The 16,655-nt window shown below is 39.7% G+C and overlaps 1 protein-coding gene across 2 annotated transcripts in view; it reads left to right on the top strand.

The window, feature by feature from the left end:
- PID1 (phosphotyrosine interaction domain containing 1) overlaps positions 1 to 16,655 on the top strand; it is a 76,007-nt gene that overhangs the window by 24,910 nt on the left and 34,442 nt on the right. The window contains exon 2 of one of the 2 annotated variants that reach the window (XM_030456162.1): positions 5,710 to 5,856. The exons of the other annotated variant lie outside the window; for it this stretch is intronic. Coding sequence (XP_030312022.1) covers positions 5,710 to 5,856 — 147 coding nt within the window. The remainder of the gene's footprint in view (positions 1 to 5,709; positions 5,857 to 16,655) is intronic. 2 annotated transcript variants of the gene reach the window in all.

Here is a 16,655-nt window from a genome sequence, read left to right as displayed (position 1 = left end):
CAGTTTGGAGGGTGTTTGTATCTGGGATTGTGTTTTGTTTGGGCAGCGATCCTGCTGATTGGAATCACATAAGCTTGGCAAGAGAAGGGAGGCATCCAGCCAGAGCAAACTCAGAGTACACAGAGTCTGAGAACAAAACGTTTCACATGAATTAAATTGTGAGGAAACAGAATTGTAAGAAATTGTAAGAAAACAAGGCAATGTGAGCATCAGAACAGGCAGCTGTGTGATCAGGGGTATGGATAGGGAGCCTCGATTTCCCCTTGTACCTGTTGCAATTTCTCTGCAATTGAGAGATTTACATTCAGATGTAGTTATCTGCTTTTTCACCTAAGCAGCATCTGTTACCTGAAAGAGATTGCATGGATTTGGTTTGATAGGCTCAGAAAAAACAGCTCTCGATATATTAGATGGGAAAGGCTTTTAATAACCAGATTTCTGGAGATGGTTTGGTTTCACGAGTACTCAGGCTGGATCTGCTGGAGCACAGAGTCGTGACACAATCTTGGATTTGTGCACACCAGTCAGTTTTGTGTTACAGAGCAGGCTGCTGATGGGATGATTTGTGATTTTGATAAGTGCTTCCATTCCCTCTGTAGAGGGTTTTATTGCAGTGTTCAGTACAATGTTTATATGAACTGCTAGTAAAGGATAAATAAATACAGCTCAGTAAAGTTTTATATGGGGGAGGGGGGAAATATTTAAACTATATTAGTAATATTTGTTTAACAAGAACTGGATCTGGATCGGATGTGACATTTATCTGTACAGAACAGCGTTTGCTTTAAACAAAAAGCCACATGTGAACAATGTCAGAACTCTCTTGTTGTTAAGCTAGAGGTGTGGTGGTGTGGGGCTTGTGTCACTGAGAGTGTGACAGTATGGCTGATGTCTACTGTGTTGTCATCTCCTCTGACTATGAGTAAGACAGTGGAGTCTTCTATTTACAAACCAAATACATTGGTATTAAAATTCCACTGGGAACAGTCAAAAAGGGACATTTGGACTTTCTAGAATTCTTTTACAGTTCATTGCACTTGGTTGTCTGTTTCACCTCCTCAGCTGCTGTGTCTTGCTATGGGATGCTGTTGAAAAGTTTTGGTTACTTTCCAGAACAGAGCAGATTTCAAAGGCAGATGAAGTACTTGAGCCGGAGTAGTGAATTATAGAGGTTATTTTTTAATTTCCCAGGGACTGATTTTTTTGCTGGTGTTCTAATGCAGATTTCATCTGGGAATACCTTTATAGGTACTGTAGAAGGGATGAGCTGTGCAGAAGATTGTTTCTCATTCCAGCAAACTCTTCTTTCAGAGGCTTTGAACTTCTAGCATAACAGTTTTTTACAAGTTAATATCCTATGATTTTGGAGTTTGTGGTCATTGTGTATCACTAGCATAATTTGGCTAAATACAGTCATCTGGAAACGTGATGCCAGTTTATGCAGCCGTGTGTTGGTTGTATTGCTGGCATTGAGATAATGGGGGCTGAGGTGCTGAATCAACCCCATTAGACTGCAGATTGTGTTCATTTTGCTCAATCCCTATTGCTGGATTACAGATTGCAGTGATTTACACTCTCCTCTTTCTTAACCTTTTTGTTTGTTTGTTTTTATATTCACATCCCATATATATTCTTTTCTTTAGATTTATTGAATTTTAAGCCTTTGTTTTATTTCCATCATGAAAATTAAAAGATCAGCTAGCCAGCTGCTGAGTACTCAGTATCGTGAACAAGACTGTTTAAGTTAGGGCTTGAAGATGAGGATCTGTACAGAAGTGTTAAGCATTATTATTACAAATTGTTGGTGCACCCTTTTTTTCTTCAAGGCATGTTTAATTGTATAGTCACAGCTGTTTTCTCCAAGACATTTGGCCTGGGTTATGGAAGTGACTATTTTGGTTAACAAACTAAACGAAAACCAAAAGAATTTTTTAGCAGAAATTGTGCTTGGACTAAATACATGGGACCTAAAATATGCAAATTGAATATTGTGAAATAATTATTCTAGATGTGTGACTGTTCAGTTGATAACAAAATATGTGTTGAGAAAAGTTTAGAAGTTCTTGATTCTTATGTTCAGTTAAGCTGTAATTGGCAGGGTTAGTGATGACAGGGCTTTCACTGAAATAGTGAACACTTAGGTCACCAAGGGGGCATTGAACTGTACCTCTGTAGTGACAGTCTTGGAGGGCTATGGGTTTAGGCTATCAGGTATAGTTTTTGTGTTGAGGAAATAGGAAAAATACAATGCCAGTTACAGTTCTAACCCTTTCTTTGTTAATTAAGGTTTTTTTTTTCCTCAAGGGATTTTAAACTTGCTGTTGATTTCTTAGTTATATTGCTCTTTGCTTTTCTCTCAGACAAAGTCTGTATTGGTAGCAAATGAATGATGTGCAGTCATGAGCTGTTGTTAGTCATGCCAGTTAAGAATATCTACTTTTTGATGATTTTTCAGAATAAGAGCTCCCAAATGAATGTAGTAGTTCTGGCATACAAAATGTGAATGGTATAGTGTTCCTGAGCCTTTATTCACTGAATTGCCAAAGTCATGCTTTTCAGGAATGCTGTGAAGTTAAGCACTTTAAAGAAATATTCTGGGTTCACAGCAATGGAGGACTAATGCCTCTTCTCAAAAAATACATTGGCTCCTATTATAGGGTAGCACCTGCCAAAAGTTTCCACAGGAGATGCCAGTTTGGAGTGGGAACTAAGAAATGGGCTCAGCAAAGCACTTCATCCTGTTCTTGGCTCAAAGCACATGAATAATGCCATTGATTACCCACGTGTGCTTTACTGGGACTGCTCACATAGTGAAAGTTAGGCATGAGTTTAAATAACTGGCTTCTCTGGGGGCTCACTGCATGACATGTCCTGGCAGAAGCTTGACTTTGCTTGTGGCAGCCATCATATGACCTGTGTGCAGGGAGCACAGCGTTGTCTGCACTGGTCCTGCAGTCCAAAGCAAGAGGCTTTTTCTGTGTCCACCACTAATCCATCCTGCACTGCTCTGGCAACCAGTTATCTGTTTGCTGCCAATCGTGCTCTAGTGTTTTTGGCACCTAACCACTCTAACTTGCTGCCTATACAAGTGCCTTTGTAAGATAGAAAGTAGTCTCCTCCTTGTTTAAGACTGCATATTGGTTGTTAGAACATGAAAAAGAAAAGTAGATTGTTGTCATAGTTTCCTTCTTTTCGGTGAAATTGTGCTCTCTGTTAGTAGTCCCATTGAAGTTGGTAGAGATGCTAACAGAGGAGAGGAACTGTTCTGTAGGTCCAAGCTCAGAGAGGATAAATGGAGTTTTTTCAACTATTGAGTATCTAATGAAAGCTCTGTTCTTTATTTGAGAACCTCTGTAAATGAATCATCTGTGGCAATAGAGGTCTTTCAGCCCACAAAGAAGGAGAAGTGAAATGCTAGGATAAGATCATCTTCAACCTGGTGCTTTGCAGCCATTATCTCTGGTTTGTTCCAAAATTAACCCACAGCAAAACATCACAGTTTCAGGTCACAAATACATTTATGTAAGTTTTCCACATCTGCCTTCTTCTCCCATCCCTGGATGCCCAAGGCAGCAGATGACCTTGGAGACAGCATTTCCCAGTGCTTGAGAAGGGGCTGGTCAGAGGTGGGGTAGCACCATGACCTGCACACAGCAGGTCTCCAGCACCTTCTCCCCTCTGTGTATTTTCTCCACCAGAAATAAAACCTCTGAAGTAAGCAGCAGACCTAGAGCCTCTCCATATAAAAGAAAATCAGGCTGAGAGAAGAACTGTGATTGTAGTAGACAGCAATTAGTGTATAGGACCAGGAAACACAGCACTGGTAATCAGCAGAGCTCCCTCATACTCAGGATCTCAGACTTTGAGGTTGCTTTACACCCATCATTACTGGTTATCTCCTGTTTAGTCTTGCTAACCATAGCTTCACCATAGAAGCCCAGGGAATTCCCAACAAAAGGCTGAGTTGCAACTGAAAGGTAAAATGAAATAGGTTTTCTCAGTAAGCTTAGTAATCCTGGCAGGCAAAGGGCTCTGCTATCCTCAGAAATATTGGTCAAAGAATATTCTGTAATGTACAGTCATCTTAAATGGACTACTCTCTTACTGTAGATGTGTGCAGGGAAAGTGAGTGGGGTAACATTATAATGAGCTAGATGAAAAATTAGTAGATTCCTTTACTGGTATGGAAACTCTTGCACAACCAACATGGCAGTCCTAAGGTGCTGCTGTAACAGGATGTAATGCATGTGTGAGTTAGGAAAACAAGTAACATTTTCAAAGACTGTTAGTGTTTATGCCTTGAATATGCTTATGAGAGTGTTTAAGATCCAGTATGATAACAATTAGACAGAAACACTGATGGGCTAAGGATTGAATTTCTTTAGAAGTGTATTAACAGGCTTTCAGTTAGCTAATGATAAAGTATATATGAATTAAGTAGTAAGTTTATTTCTAAGAAATGTTAAAGTATTTTGAATGGAACACATGAAAACATAAAAATCCATATTAAAGCAGCATAACATCTAAATAGTTGATTCTTCCCCTGTGTATAAATAAATTTTTTAATAGTCACTCTCTTCACATAAAACACAGGACTGAAAAGCAAGGGCCAGAGTTGATTTTCTAGCTCTGATAGAGACTTTTTTGTAAAGTTCTGAGAAAACACTTAACATCTCTATCTGTGTGAGCCAGACCCTCACACAGAGGGTTTCTATAACTTGCAGAGGTGAAGGGGAAGCTGAGGAAAGGGGTGACTGGTTTGGTTTTGACAAAAATAATATGGACTCATTGCTCATAAGGTCTTACAACTGCTGAGTTATAAAAATCAAGGTATGAAACTTTAATAGGTGTATATTTAGACAGTACTTCAGTGAGTTAGTACCTGGGAATACTACATTAAATTGCTTCATATCTGTATGTTTTTCCCCTTAGATACATAGCAGCAAGAAAAAAATTTCAATTTCTCTAATTTCTCCTCTGAGTCAACAAAACTGATTTGGAAATCTTTTAAGAATTGTCCTTCTTCACTCTAAGCAATTGCTGACAGCCTCTTCATTCAGTGAGATTAATGTCCATTTGGATAGATCTTCACCCAAGCCCTTCACCAAGGATAGATCTTCACCAAGCTCTTATCTCTTGTGGCAAGTTTTGAATGACATCTGTTCTTTAGTACCAGTAGTGACGTATACATTGGAGACTAAAAAACTAGTACTTAAAATGGAAGAGAATGTAAAATTCACATCCTAAAGGCAAACCAATGAGGCATTCATCTAAGTGGAAATTATAACATCTGCAAAGGTCAATGGGATGAAATTTAAGTCGAGGAGAGAAAACAAGAATGGATTAATCCATAGTTCTTTCAGTGGTCTTTGATCCCCTGTTCTTCTCTTCATATGGTCATTCACAGAGGAACTGGGTCTAGGAACAGCTTTAGAATATGCCTGAGCGTGATCAGAGGTTCAATTTAGATCCTTTTTGGGATATACAGGGGTTCTCATGAATCCTCTCGTTTTATGTCTGTCTTTTTTAATTAGAAACACACTTCACATTGCTAATAGTAATTAATATATACTGCCTTAAGTTATTATACTTGTCAGCTCTCCTTATGAAAACTTTCAAAGCACTGAACAGCAGGTGAAACCTGCAGACACATCCAACTATTAACTCATTTTTTTGCACTACAGATAATTGCTTTTCTTTCTCATTTAGCACTTTCAGACCATGTTAAAGACTAAGTTGAATGTCCTAACTCTTCGGAAGGAGCCTCTCCCAACAGTGATCTTCCATGAACCAGAAGCCATTGAGCTGTGCACCACAACTCCCCTCATGAAGACCCGGACTCACACTGGATGCAAGGTATTGGGGAGTTTAACCTTAAGGGACAGGAGCACTGAGGAGGTGTCCCACGTATGAGAGAGAATTTTAGAGAGCCTGAAGTAACTGATGTGGTCACTGCTGCTCTTCTCTAAACCCTATTAGCTACTGTTCTTACTATGCAGTTTCTAAATCAAAAAAGTCATTGGGTGTTCCTGACCAGAAATTTTGGGCTTCGGGAAAAATGGTTTGGGTTGTGTGTGGCAATGCAGATTGTGGAGCATTTCTATCTGCCTGCACTGAACACTCCCTTTCTTCCTGTTGGTACTAGTGCTGAGATGGGAGATGAAGGGTTGAATGCTGTGTATTTGCATTTAACTGTATATACCAGCAAAAATATATACCAGCTGAACAAGATTAGCTTGGATTTTTTGTTGTTGGGGGTTTTTTTGGTTGTTTTTTTTGAAGGGATTAAAGAAAAAGGGACTAGGAAATGTAGATCCTGATTTGGTTAAGCGACAAAATGAATTTGCCCAGTTATATCAAAGCACAGCTTCTAAAAAAGTTCTTTTTCTTTAAAGTTTAATGGCTTAAGAGTTTTGAGGGTGTTTTTCAGTGGTAAGAAACCATATAAAAACAGCAAACAAATCTGGTCTGTTTACATCTTCTCTTTAAGCCATTTTCCTTGGTTGTAGAACTCACCTAGCTTTGCAGAGCCACTGGCAGCCTTGCAGACTGAGCTGGTGTGGCCTGTGCTGCCAGCCCAGCTGTCAGATGTAGGGAATATCCACCCACCCTTCACAGTGCTGGTGAAAATGTAGAAAATGTCTGTCCTGTACTGACACAGAGGAATGCAGGGCAAGTGACCCTAATATGCTTGGTGTGGTAGCTTGTAGCATCTGCTCTTCCACGGTGGTGTCTTCTGTCCTTTATGTTGACAGCTAATGATTTTTTAGAGAATATTAGCTACCATTAAAGTGGTTCACAAAGTATCTGGCTTTCACCCTTTGTGGGAGAGAGTTCTAATGTAACAATGCTTTCTGAAATCAGTTTATCTCTATAAATGTGTGTAGAATTTAAATGAACCTTTTTACTTAACCTACAGCTCTTTGAATGGAAAAGATGAGTTACAGAAGGGTGTTGAACCCATCAGTTAAGCGAATCTGAATGTAGAGATACTTTTTTTTATTAATTTAGTTTTTATGCAATGTAATATATATAGTGGTGTTGACAAGGGAACATCTGCTATCACCAGTGCTCCCCTTTTCCTGCTTGCACAGTTTCTTCTGCCTTTCCCCCTGAGGCTGGTTGACCTTCTGCCAGTGCAGGAGGTTGTATAGTGGTGATTTTGGGGTGGTGACCAGCCCCTCTTCAGCTGGTTCACCAGCTGTGATTTCCAGTACTCCCCCTGGGAAATGATTCCACATACACATTGTTCCTGTGGCTGAGAAATCCTCTCTAGTCCCTAACTCAATAGCTCTGATTTTATCTGGTGTCACAATCTTTTTCTTCTCTCTTCTGACTAAATGTATTCTTCTCTTACAGGGCTTGCATCCTCTTGCTTTTTATAAGTAATCAGCCTTCTTCTTTCCCCTCTGATTATTAGTTTCTTGATGAGTGATAAGGTAATACTGTTGCCATAACAAAGCCAGTGTTTTGTAATATGAGTTTTTCCTCACTGGAGTATGATCTGTCACTTCAGGTGTAAGGGGGGTGATGTTGCAGTGTTGCTGGTACCACTGAGTTTCTCTGGTTCTGAGACTTCGGTTTTTCGTTCAAGAGCACAGCATCCAGTTTTCACTTCCTTTCATGAGCCTTTTGATCCTTAATCATATTATTCCTCTTGACTGAAATCCCTCCAATTTTTCTATGTAATCCTATTAATGAGATAGCATCGTTCTTCTGACAGAGGCTCCAGACATATAATTTTATTGCATGGTTTTAACATAAGCCTCAGCTGGCATCATCTTTTTATGGGAACTTGACACATGCAATTGCTTTTTTGGTCAGAGGTCTGGCCATTGGTTTTCTTATGTGATTGCTCTTTTTTCTTGTCCTTTCATCACAAGACAGGCTTTTCTTTTCTCATTCATTCGGAATTAGCTGCTGAATCCTGAAGAAACAAAATTTTTCTGCAGACATCCAATCTCATTCAGAAATTGAACGGGACAGTTTTAGAGAAATGTCTTGCTTAAAGTAATCTAGGGGGAACTGCTACAAAATCTGGAAAGCTAAATAATTGAAGAAATTCAGAGGGCTCCTCTTTGGTGCTCAGTCCCAGCTCTGATGCAACTTTGTTTCCATTTTGTTTCCTAAAATATATATAGATATATATGTTTTACTTGCAAGGGAAGGCTTAGGAGTCATTCCTCCTGTTACTGCAGGTCTACAGCTGCCTGCTTGAGCTGGCTGTGTTGTGGCCGTTCCCACCCTTCAGGACTCAAGGGCATAATTTAATTGAGCAGGAGGAATAGAGAGCATGATTTGCAGCACAGAGCTTTAGGTGCCCACATTTTTAGTTTGTGATGCTGGTTGCTCAGTGACACAGGGGTTGACTCAGAGGCTGTAGTTCTGAAAGAGCATCTTCTCACCCCCTACCCATCCTTTCTCAATCAGTCCTGTTTGCAAACAAGGAATGACAGCCCTACACCCTGGGATGGGACTGTTGCAGCACTACTCAGCAGACAGCCTTAAACAGATCAGGATTCTTGGGTGCAGTAAAGCATTTGGGGGCTCTGGGTTTTTCCTGGGGGGATTGTTTTGCTTTTGTTTGAGCTATGGTGTATGTTAGGTGAGAGGCAGGTCTCTGGCCCCAGAGGAACCACAGCTTCTCATCCTTCTCCAGCTGAGACCATCATGGCAGAGCTGTGGGATGTAATGCCCAGAGATTTTCATCTCTCTGGCAGCTGTGGTTGAGCCCCCATGTGCATCCCATGTGCATCCTGTCTCTTCCCTGCAATAGACATGGCTTTTTGTGAGTGCCGGAGCACCAAGACTTAAGCTGCTGAAAAAGACCCAAGTGGCTTATTGTATGACTTTATATATGGCAAATCTCAGTTTAATCTAAACCACATATTGCTAGGGAAGGACAAGAAAGAGTGATAATAAGTCTTTTGTTCTTCCTAGCTGGAGCACACTTTCAGTCTCCAGTTCCTAATTTCCTATTATTTAAATAGAGTCTGTTTCTGTATATAGGCATGAGTGTGATTGAGGTTTGTGTATATAAAAATGTGTCCATCCTTCTTCAGATCCTAGGAATTTTGATTAGACTGACTGTCCTGCATGCTGACATGTCTTTCATGTCAAATGTTGTGCACTCTGTGTTTCAGCTGGAAACCTCCTCTTCCCTTATCACAACACTAAGTACCACCAGACATAAACTGAAAATCTGGAGTGTCTCCAGAAAATAAGTTGCTCTCGGAAATGCTTTCCCTGTCCCTTTTAACGGATTTTATTTATGTTCTGTGTGGTTTATTCTTCCTTAATGTCCTAATCAGCTTACATTGATTGTAATGTTTCTTGATTTCTGTCCTTTTGAGCTGTGGTGGTGGCATTAAGGAAGTGCCTAAGTGATTCTCTTCTGATGGAGCTTTTCCAAGCACTGCTGCAGTAATGAAAAAGGACATTGGTTAAAAATGCCACCTATGATTTTTGAAGCAGTGTTTTAGGTTTTAACTTGATTTGTTTTTTTTCTGTTGGAAGGCTTTTCAGAGTGAAGTTAGTGCTGAATATTTAGCAGCTCTCTCTTTTTTATCGGGGTCAGGCAATCTTACTCCTCCAGTTCCCACCAGTGGACAAGCTTTCCTCAGCAGCCTGGGAGGCTGAGTTGAAAAGAGCATAAACAGTGCAAATAACTGCATTCCTAAGATTATAATTCTAATAAATGAGAACATCTATATATTAATGATATGGCATTTGCATGGTACTTGTTGCTTGCCTGTTTTATTGGGTTGAGTTGGTGAGAATTTAATTCAGGAATTGTGGAAGGTGTGATTTTGGAGTTCCTGTGATGGTGTATCTTAGTTGAAGAGTGGTGAAAGTCTTGCTTAGCAATTAATATAAATTACATTAGAGCAGTACTGGCTTTTTAAAATCAAGTCATGCACATATTGACGGCATTTAAAATTACCCAATAATTAATATAAATTATCTTTCAGAAAAGCTTAATTGCTTCACTCACAAGGCAAAAAAAAATTGTTCCTATACCAAATCTGTATTTGGGGTCTCTAAAGTAGGAAAGGGCCATGGCCACAGCCATAGCTAGTAAAGTGTCAGCATTTAGGCACCCAGCTTGACTATATTGCATCTCGGGGCACACCTGGTGATGTTACAATTATGTCAACCTTTTAACAGGACTTGAGTTATTTTCTGGGAGAGCTGGGCAGTGCCTGAGGGGCCTTAAGCTGCTCCTTCCAGCAGCCTGTATGCTGGATGCAGATCTGCCCTTTCACCACAGCCACTGGAGCTGCCTGTTGCCCTTGTGCTGCTCTTCTGGCTTTGCTGCTGCTGCCAAGAGTGTTCATTCTCCCTTTTGTCTCTTTCTTTCTCCCATTTTTCTTCTTTTCTCCAAAGTAACTTCTACCATTACAGACAATGCATGCCATCATCTGTGGGCTCTCCTAATAACTCTCTCTGCATGTGAAATGATCTCAACAGGCTTTGGGCAACATGGTTTTACACCAGAGTAGGAGAGACTGGAAGCTGGTCTGCAAGGGAGAAGCTCATAATAAGTTTATAGGATGAATAGCAAGTAATATGGATTGTGTTTGGATTATCATCGCTAGGAATAAAATGTTTCTCATTGAAATACTTATTAAATAATTAAAATATTGTCTGGAAAGTGCCCTGCTATGTCTTATTCTAATTCCTTGTATAAGAGAGCCATTTAGGAATAATGTCTGCTCAGATATTACTGCCTGTTTTTGGTTTTCTGCCTTGTTAATTTTTATTGCAAAGGCCTTGCAGCAGGACTGTCTTGCCACATGCTTGCAAAATACCCCATTTCTACTCCACCACAGATGCCTCTACAGAAAATCTGCTAATGCTGTGCTGCTGCTTTTATTGGTCATTTTAATTTTAAAATTCAGACTGTTATCTTTTTTTCCCTCTAGATCAGACTTTCCCAAGCTGTTTTGCCCAGTGTTTCTGTCCTGTGCAACCTCTGCTGCTCGTGTCCTGTCCTAGTCAGTTCAGTCATGGTGGTGGACCATTACAATATTGCTTTAGCTTTCAGGAGACAGTGTGCTTCCCATCTCCTGTGCCTGGTGGCCCCTCAACATTCTGATAATGCCCATCCTCCCAGCTTCATGCAGCCCACTCAGTGTTTTGGTTGTGGCATTCCCAGCCTCCTCCCTTGCATTGGTCTCCAAACCCAAAATTTTTGCTTCTGGCCAGATGAAGTGCTGGTGAATGACTCTCCTCTGACATACTATTAATGTGCACAGGTTGGTATTGTGTGTTTTGGTGCTCAATCAGTCAAAATTAATGCAAAGAGTGCATTGTCTCTGCTTTCAATCCCCAGAGACCAAAGTGTGCCTTCCTTTCATACTGTCCTTTAGCTCAAAATTTGCCCTAGGATATGGGAAAAACCAGAGGACATAGAGGGGTGGTTAACAGTCTGGTGTTTTACATAAATTTCCATAAAACCCTTACTCTGCTCCACTTGAACATTTATTGCTCGTTTGCCTACTGAAAGCATAGCTGATTGGAAGCTGCACATATTCTTAAAACCACCCCACTTTGTCCTCATAAAGCTTAATAAAAATGTTCTCTTTGCAGCTACAGCATGGTCAGGAATGATTGCTTTGAGTGCAGGTTTATGCAGCTGTAAATACAAGTCCAGTGAGCTGCTTTGTCTTCATTATAATTTTCTAAGCCTGTAATATTAAGATGGCTCTTGACATTAATAAAAAACCCAAACAAATAAGAGAAGCTGAACTATACCAGCACTCCCCAGCCTACTGTTTTCCACCATGTTTAATGTGAATGTGAAACATGCAGCTTATTATCTTCTTGCTTCATTAAAAGCCTTCTTTTGTTACCTCTAAGCATGGCATATTTTGTACTGTGCATTGAACTTGTTTTTCTACTTCTTTCTCCCTCCTCAAATGAACCAAAAGGACCCATGTGAACTCTTGCATGGGGCCTATCTTAGTAGCTTCAGTATATTTTGGATATAGTGCTCATTGGTAACTGATACAAAGGCTTTAATGATGTGTTTTCCAAAAGTGAAGTGCATCAAATAACCTAATGCCCCAACAAGTATTTTATGTGAAGATGAAGGATTTTGTTTACTTTTTCTTCATGTAGTGTTACAGAAGTAAAATAATAATAATAAAAAATGCTTAATACCAAAGTTAGGGAAGAGTAAACTTCCAGAAACCTTACTTGTGTATGTCAGAATGCTTTAGAGAATTTGGCTGAGTCTTGTTCTAACACTGAAAATAGAGAGTTGCATGCACTCGTTTATTTTATAAAGCATCATGGCCTTCAGCTTCAGAAAAGATCTCTCTTGCATATGATTTTATTTCTCATTACATGCACGGAAAGCTGGTTTATGTCATTGAAGATTTATGTTTTAAATAAATGCAGAGGAGCTCATAGAAATATGAAGGGTAAATTCAAGTGGAGAATGTTGTTAAAGTGTCATAATGCTTCATTTCCTGAAGTCCACGAGTCTTAGATGTGGAGAGAATAAATTGGCTAAAGCGATTGAATTAATCTTAAACTGAGCCTGCTTTAAATAGAATCCTCTGCAGTCTTTGTTTCTGCTGTGCTGGATATACTTTGGCATAATTTTATTTGCTTACTAGTAAAGTGGCATTGAAGGACTTACATATTCTGAAAGCAGTGGAAGTTATGTCCCGTCAGATGTGTTGTTGGTAGGTTTTTTCCTTAGTATTTGCACTGGTGACATTTTTCAAGCCACAGTTCAAATAAAGGGCAGCTTCTTATTGAAGAAGTTCCTGCATTGCATCTGCACATGGCCATGTGTTTCAGTTAGCTTCACGTCTCTGCTTTACCTGCCTTTACAGGAGAAAAAGTGTAGATCTGCTTCTTATGTACAGTGGAGTAACTCTACTGTTCATGTATGTATACTAACTAAAGGAAAATGCTTTTGCCTATTTTCTGCTTATTTTTGGATTTTCATTAAGAATGTGTCTCAAACCATTTTAGAGTTCCATAAAAACTATTGAGGAGAGTACTGTTGACAGAGAGGACAGGAGGATTTCTGGGAGCTGCCATGCATGTTGATGGCCAGCACAGGCCTTGAACTGTTCTGGGTGCCAGACCCTGTGGTTCCCCTTGGATTTGCTTCAAGCTCAAGGCTGGGCATATTGTGAGGAAAAGTAAGGTGTGAGCTGTGTTTCACAGAGAGATTCACAAGAAGACTCACAATAGTTTTGTGTGTGTAGTGCCAGGAGGACTACAGGGTTGTGTCCCCTTACACCTTGGGCTGGCTAGGAGGGCTTCCAGTTATTGTGGTCTGTGCAGAAGATGCCCAAACTGGTCCTCTGGGAAGGGAAGTAACCCCGAAGTCCTGAGAATTAGTGTGCTGAGGGATTCCTCAGCTGTCTGTGGGGGCAAAGTCCCTAGATTTTTCCCTAGATTTGTGTATGGAGTGACCTGCTTCCAGCACTGAAGTCTTACATGAAGAAATGTCACACCAGGTAATCTGACTTTGCTCAGATAAATGTTTATTGAAATTAATTTTCCTTGGGAATAGGCTGCAAAAAATATTCCCTGCCAACAAAAAACCCTCAAAAAATGCAAGGAAATAAAACTCCAGAGTATCCATTCCTTTAGCATATCATTCTTTACTCCTCTCCTTGGTGCCTGCATTGTATTGCTTGCACAACCATTGTGCACCCTACATTTCTTCTTATTGTTGTAGCTCTGTCACTGCAGTGGATGCAGTAAGTCCTGGTGAAGAAAATGGGAGACAACGTATGATATGGAGCCTGGGAAAAAGAGCTTTTAGCATGAACAGAAATCCCTTTGGCCAGAATCAAGTACTTCCTTTGGCTTCAGAGCTTTGATGTTATTAGTTGCCTTTGATTCAACAAAAGCTTGAATTGAAAGTCATCAGCCCTTACCTTTGTCAGCAAATGGTATTTATCAGCAGAAGGAATTGAAATCAAACCTCTAAGTGTAAAACAAAGCACTGAACAGTTCATATTTCAATTAATTATGGAAGGGTTATTGACATTCAAAGGGCACTGCATGAAACTCAGATATATAGGAATTAAAAGCTCTCCCTGTAACTTGGTTGAGAATCAGCACCTCTGCCATTCCTGAAATCCACCATTGCTTGCAAAAGCAACTGGGAAACCTATGAGGTACCAAGGAGGCCCAGGCACTGTGTGCTGGTGAACGCTTAATAGCTCTTTACTAGGTACAATTTTTGCTTCTGTAGTATTTCTCACCTAGAAAGATCCTAAAATGCCTTCTAAAGCAGCTGAGTTGTCCCCTGCGAATTTGCAGAGGTCAGATCAGCTCACCAAAGCTTGGGGAAGTGTTGTATTGGCACACTGTATCATGGATAAAATAGGCTAGGGAAAAACTAGTATGATGCTGAGAATTAAAATGCATACTTCTATGAAGGAGCAATGACTTCAAAGAAGGTACTAAAAAGCAATATATATTAATGAAATTTCTTTGATGCATAAAACTCCATGGAAAACTTCTGTATCTTAAAACCCAAATATTTTTAGTCAGTTCTAGAAATCTGCCTTTTCAGGGTACTTGGAGCTGTTGTCTAATTATAGCTATCTTTGTAGGAGATAGCATACCAATATAGTTTTCTCTGAAAGACTATTTAAATATTTAAAAACAATTTAATCTCTCTACAGCAGGAAATATTTAAATTTTGAAGTTCTAAATTTTCAGAATCCCTTAATCTTCAATTACACAAATATATAATGCCACAGAGCGAATGCCAGTAAGTTCTATCTTCTGCAGTGTGGCCCAAAGCCAAAGTATCAGTATGAAGCACAGTAACAACTGTAAGGTCTGAAATAGCTATAGATGTGTTAGGATATTTAGTTTTCACACTGCAGAAAATATTGTGCTCATCACAATTGCTCAGGCAAAACCTTCTGGTCATAGGAGCTAATTGCTTCCACAGTAATTAAGGTTCAAATATCTAAGACCTAATAGCTTTTGACGTGTAAAAATTAAAATGAGATTGAAATTTATTATGGTGGTTACTCTGACCAGATGCTGCAGTCACTGTGTTGATTGTTTTGTTCTCCTGTGTCCTTGAGAAACATTTCCATCTTGATGCTGCTTTGTAAGGATGGAGCTGTGATTTGTGTTGCTGGAGGGCGTGGGGAAAGTGGTGCTTCTCCCTGGCCCTTAGAGTGTAAGGGAGGAGGAGGAGGGACCTTCCTTCAGAGCACATGAAGTTAGTCTTCAACAAAATCAAAGAAATTCTGGTTCTGGGGCTGTTGGTCCCTCCTGCTATTGCAGTGAGCACCTCCCCACTCAGCAGCATGCATGTGCTGGGAGAGGTATTGGCAGATCTAGGAGTGCTTTCTCACAACAAAGATGTGCTTATTCTGTATGGCTCTTTCCCTGAAGCCATGGGTATTGTTTCTTTGATTGCTATTAGAATACTGAAAGATTTGCATTTGGCACTGGGTGCCCACTGGTCACACTGGCTTGAGCCAACCTGAGCCTTCTCGGGAATTGTAATCTCTGTTTACAGCTATGCCAAAAACCATCAGGTCCTATTCTGGGACTGATCCTGTGTGCTGAAAGCTTCCTACTGAAGCAAATGGCATTGGTGAAAAAAGAAGGCTGAAACTGGATTACAGAGCTGTTCTTCAGTGGAGAAGCTGCCATTGGCCCCATTACTCAGATGCACAGGCTGCTGAAATGGTAGATTAATGGTGCAATCAAAAAAATATTATGTCATCAGAGGAAAAAATGTCCTGTATGTGCCATCTCTCTTTCTGTTGGCTCCAGGCGTTATTCTGTTCTCCTTGTACTATCGTAATATAGCCTGTGATGCAGTGTGATGTATAAATACATTAGGCTGGAAGAGGCAATGAATTTTTCTATGCCTTAGGTTGGATATCAGTATCTGAGACTTATAAAATTGTTTTTTATAGTTAATAAAAAAGTTATTAACAGTAACTCTCATTAGGCAGTATTTCGTGGTAATTTTAAGGTTTGATTTATGTTATCCATTGCTGATCAATTACCTTCATTGTAATCTATTGTGAATATTTGACTTCAGATTTGTGATAATTCAGTAAGCTTTCTTCTCCAAGATTCTGTGTCATATGCAAATATAAAGTGCAACAGAGGTATGATTATTCTTTTTTTTTTTTTCTCTTCTTTAAAGCCTACCTGTCTCCTTTCTTAAAATTTACAGTACACTTTGGAAAATCAGTAAGTGCTCCCAGGTCCTTGTATTACTATTCCAAGAATCTCTGGTATTCACCTTTAATTACTTCACAGCAAGATCCTGTTAAATAACACATATTGTCACATAAATAAGATACTGAATTTCACATCAGTGTACATTTGGAGCTGAGCTGACCAAGTTTTATCAACGAGTGAAAAACTAACGCTGATTTGGTAGTGTTCTGTTAACTTTGATAGAACAGAATGCTACATTATAACTGCTGAGAGTATGGCTTATCTCTTTTAGGGAGCTGATGTTCATTTCCCAGTTGCTTTCTGGTTGCTAGAGCATAGCGTGCTGAGGTAAAAAAACCTGATTTTATCAGCTGGAAGATTAATTCATTATGCTTTCCAGGTTTTTCTCACCTCTAAGGCCATGATGTCATGATCTTCTGGTTAAAATGCTCTCAAGAGATAACTGTTATAGC

The sequence above is a fragment of the Calypte anna genome, chromosome 9 (genome assembly GCF_003957555.1).
Source record: "Calypte anna isolate BGI_N300 chromosome 9, bCalAnn1_v1.p, whole genome shotgun sequence".
In the NCBI taxonomy this organism is placed as follows: Eukaryota; Metazoa; Chordata; class Aves; order Apodiformes; family Trochilidae; genus Calypte; species Calypte anna.
This window is presented reverse-complemented; position numbering and strand designations above follow the sequence as displayed.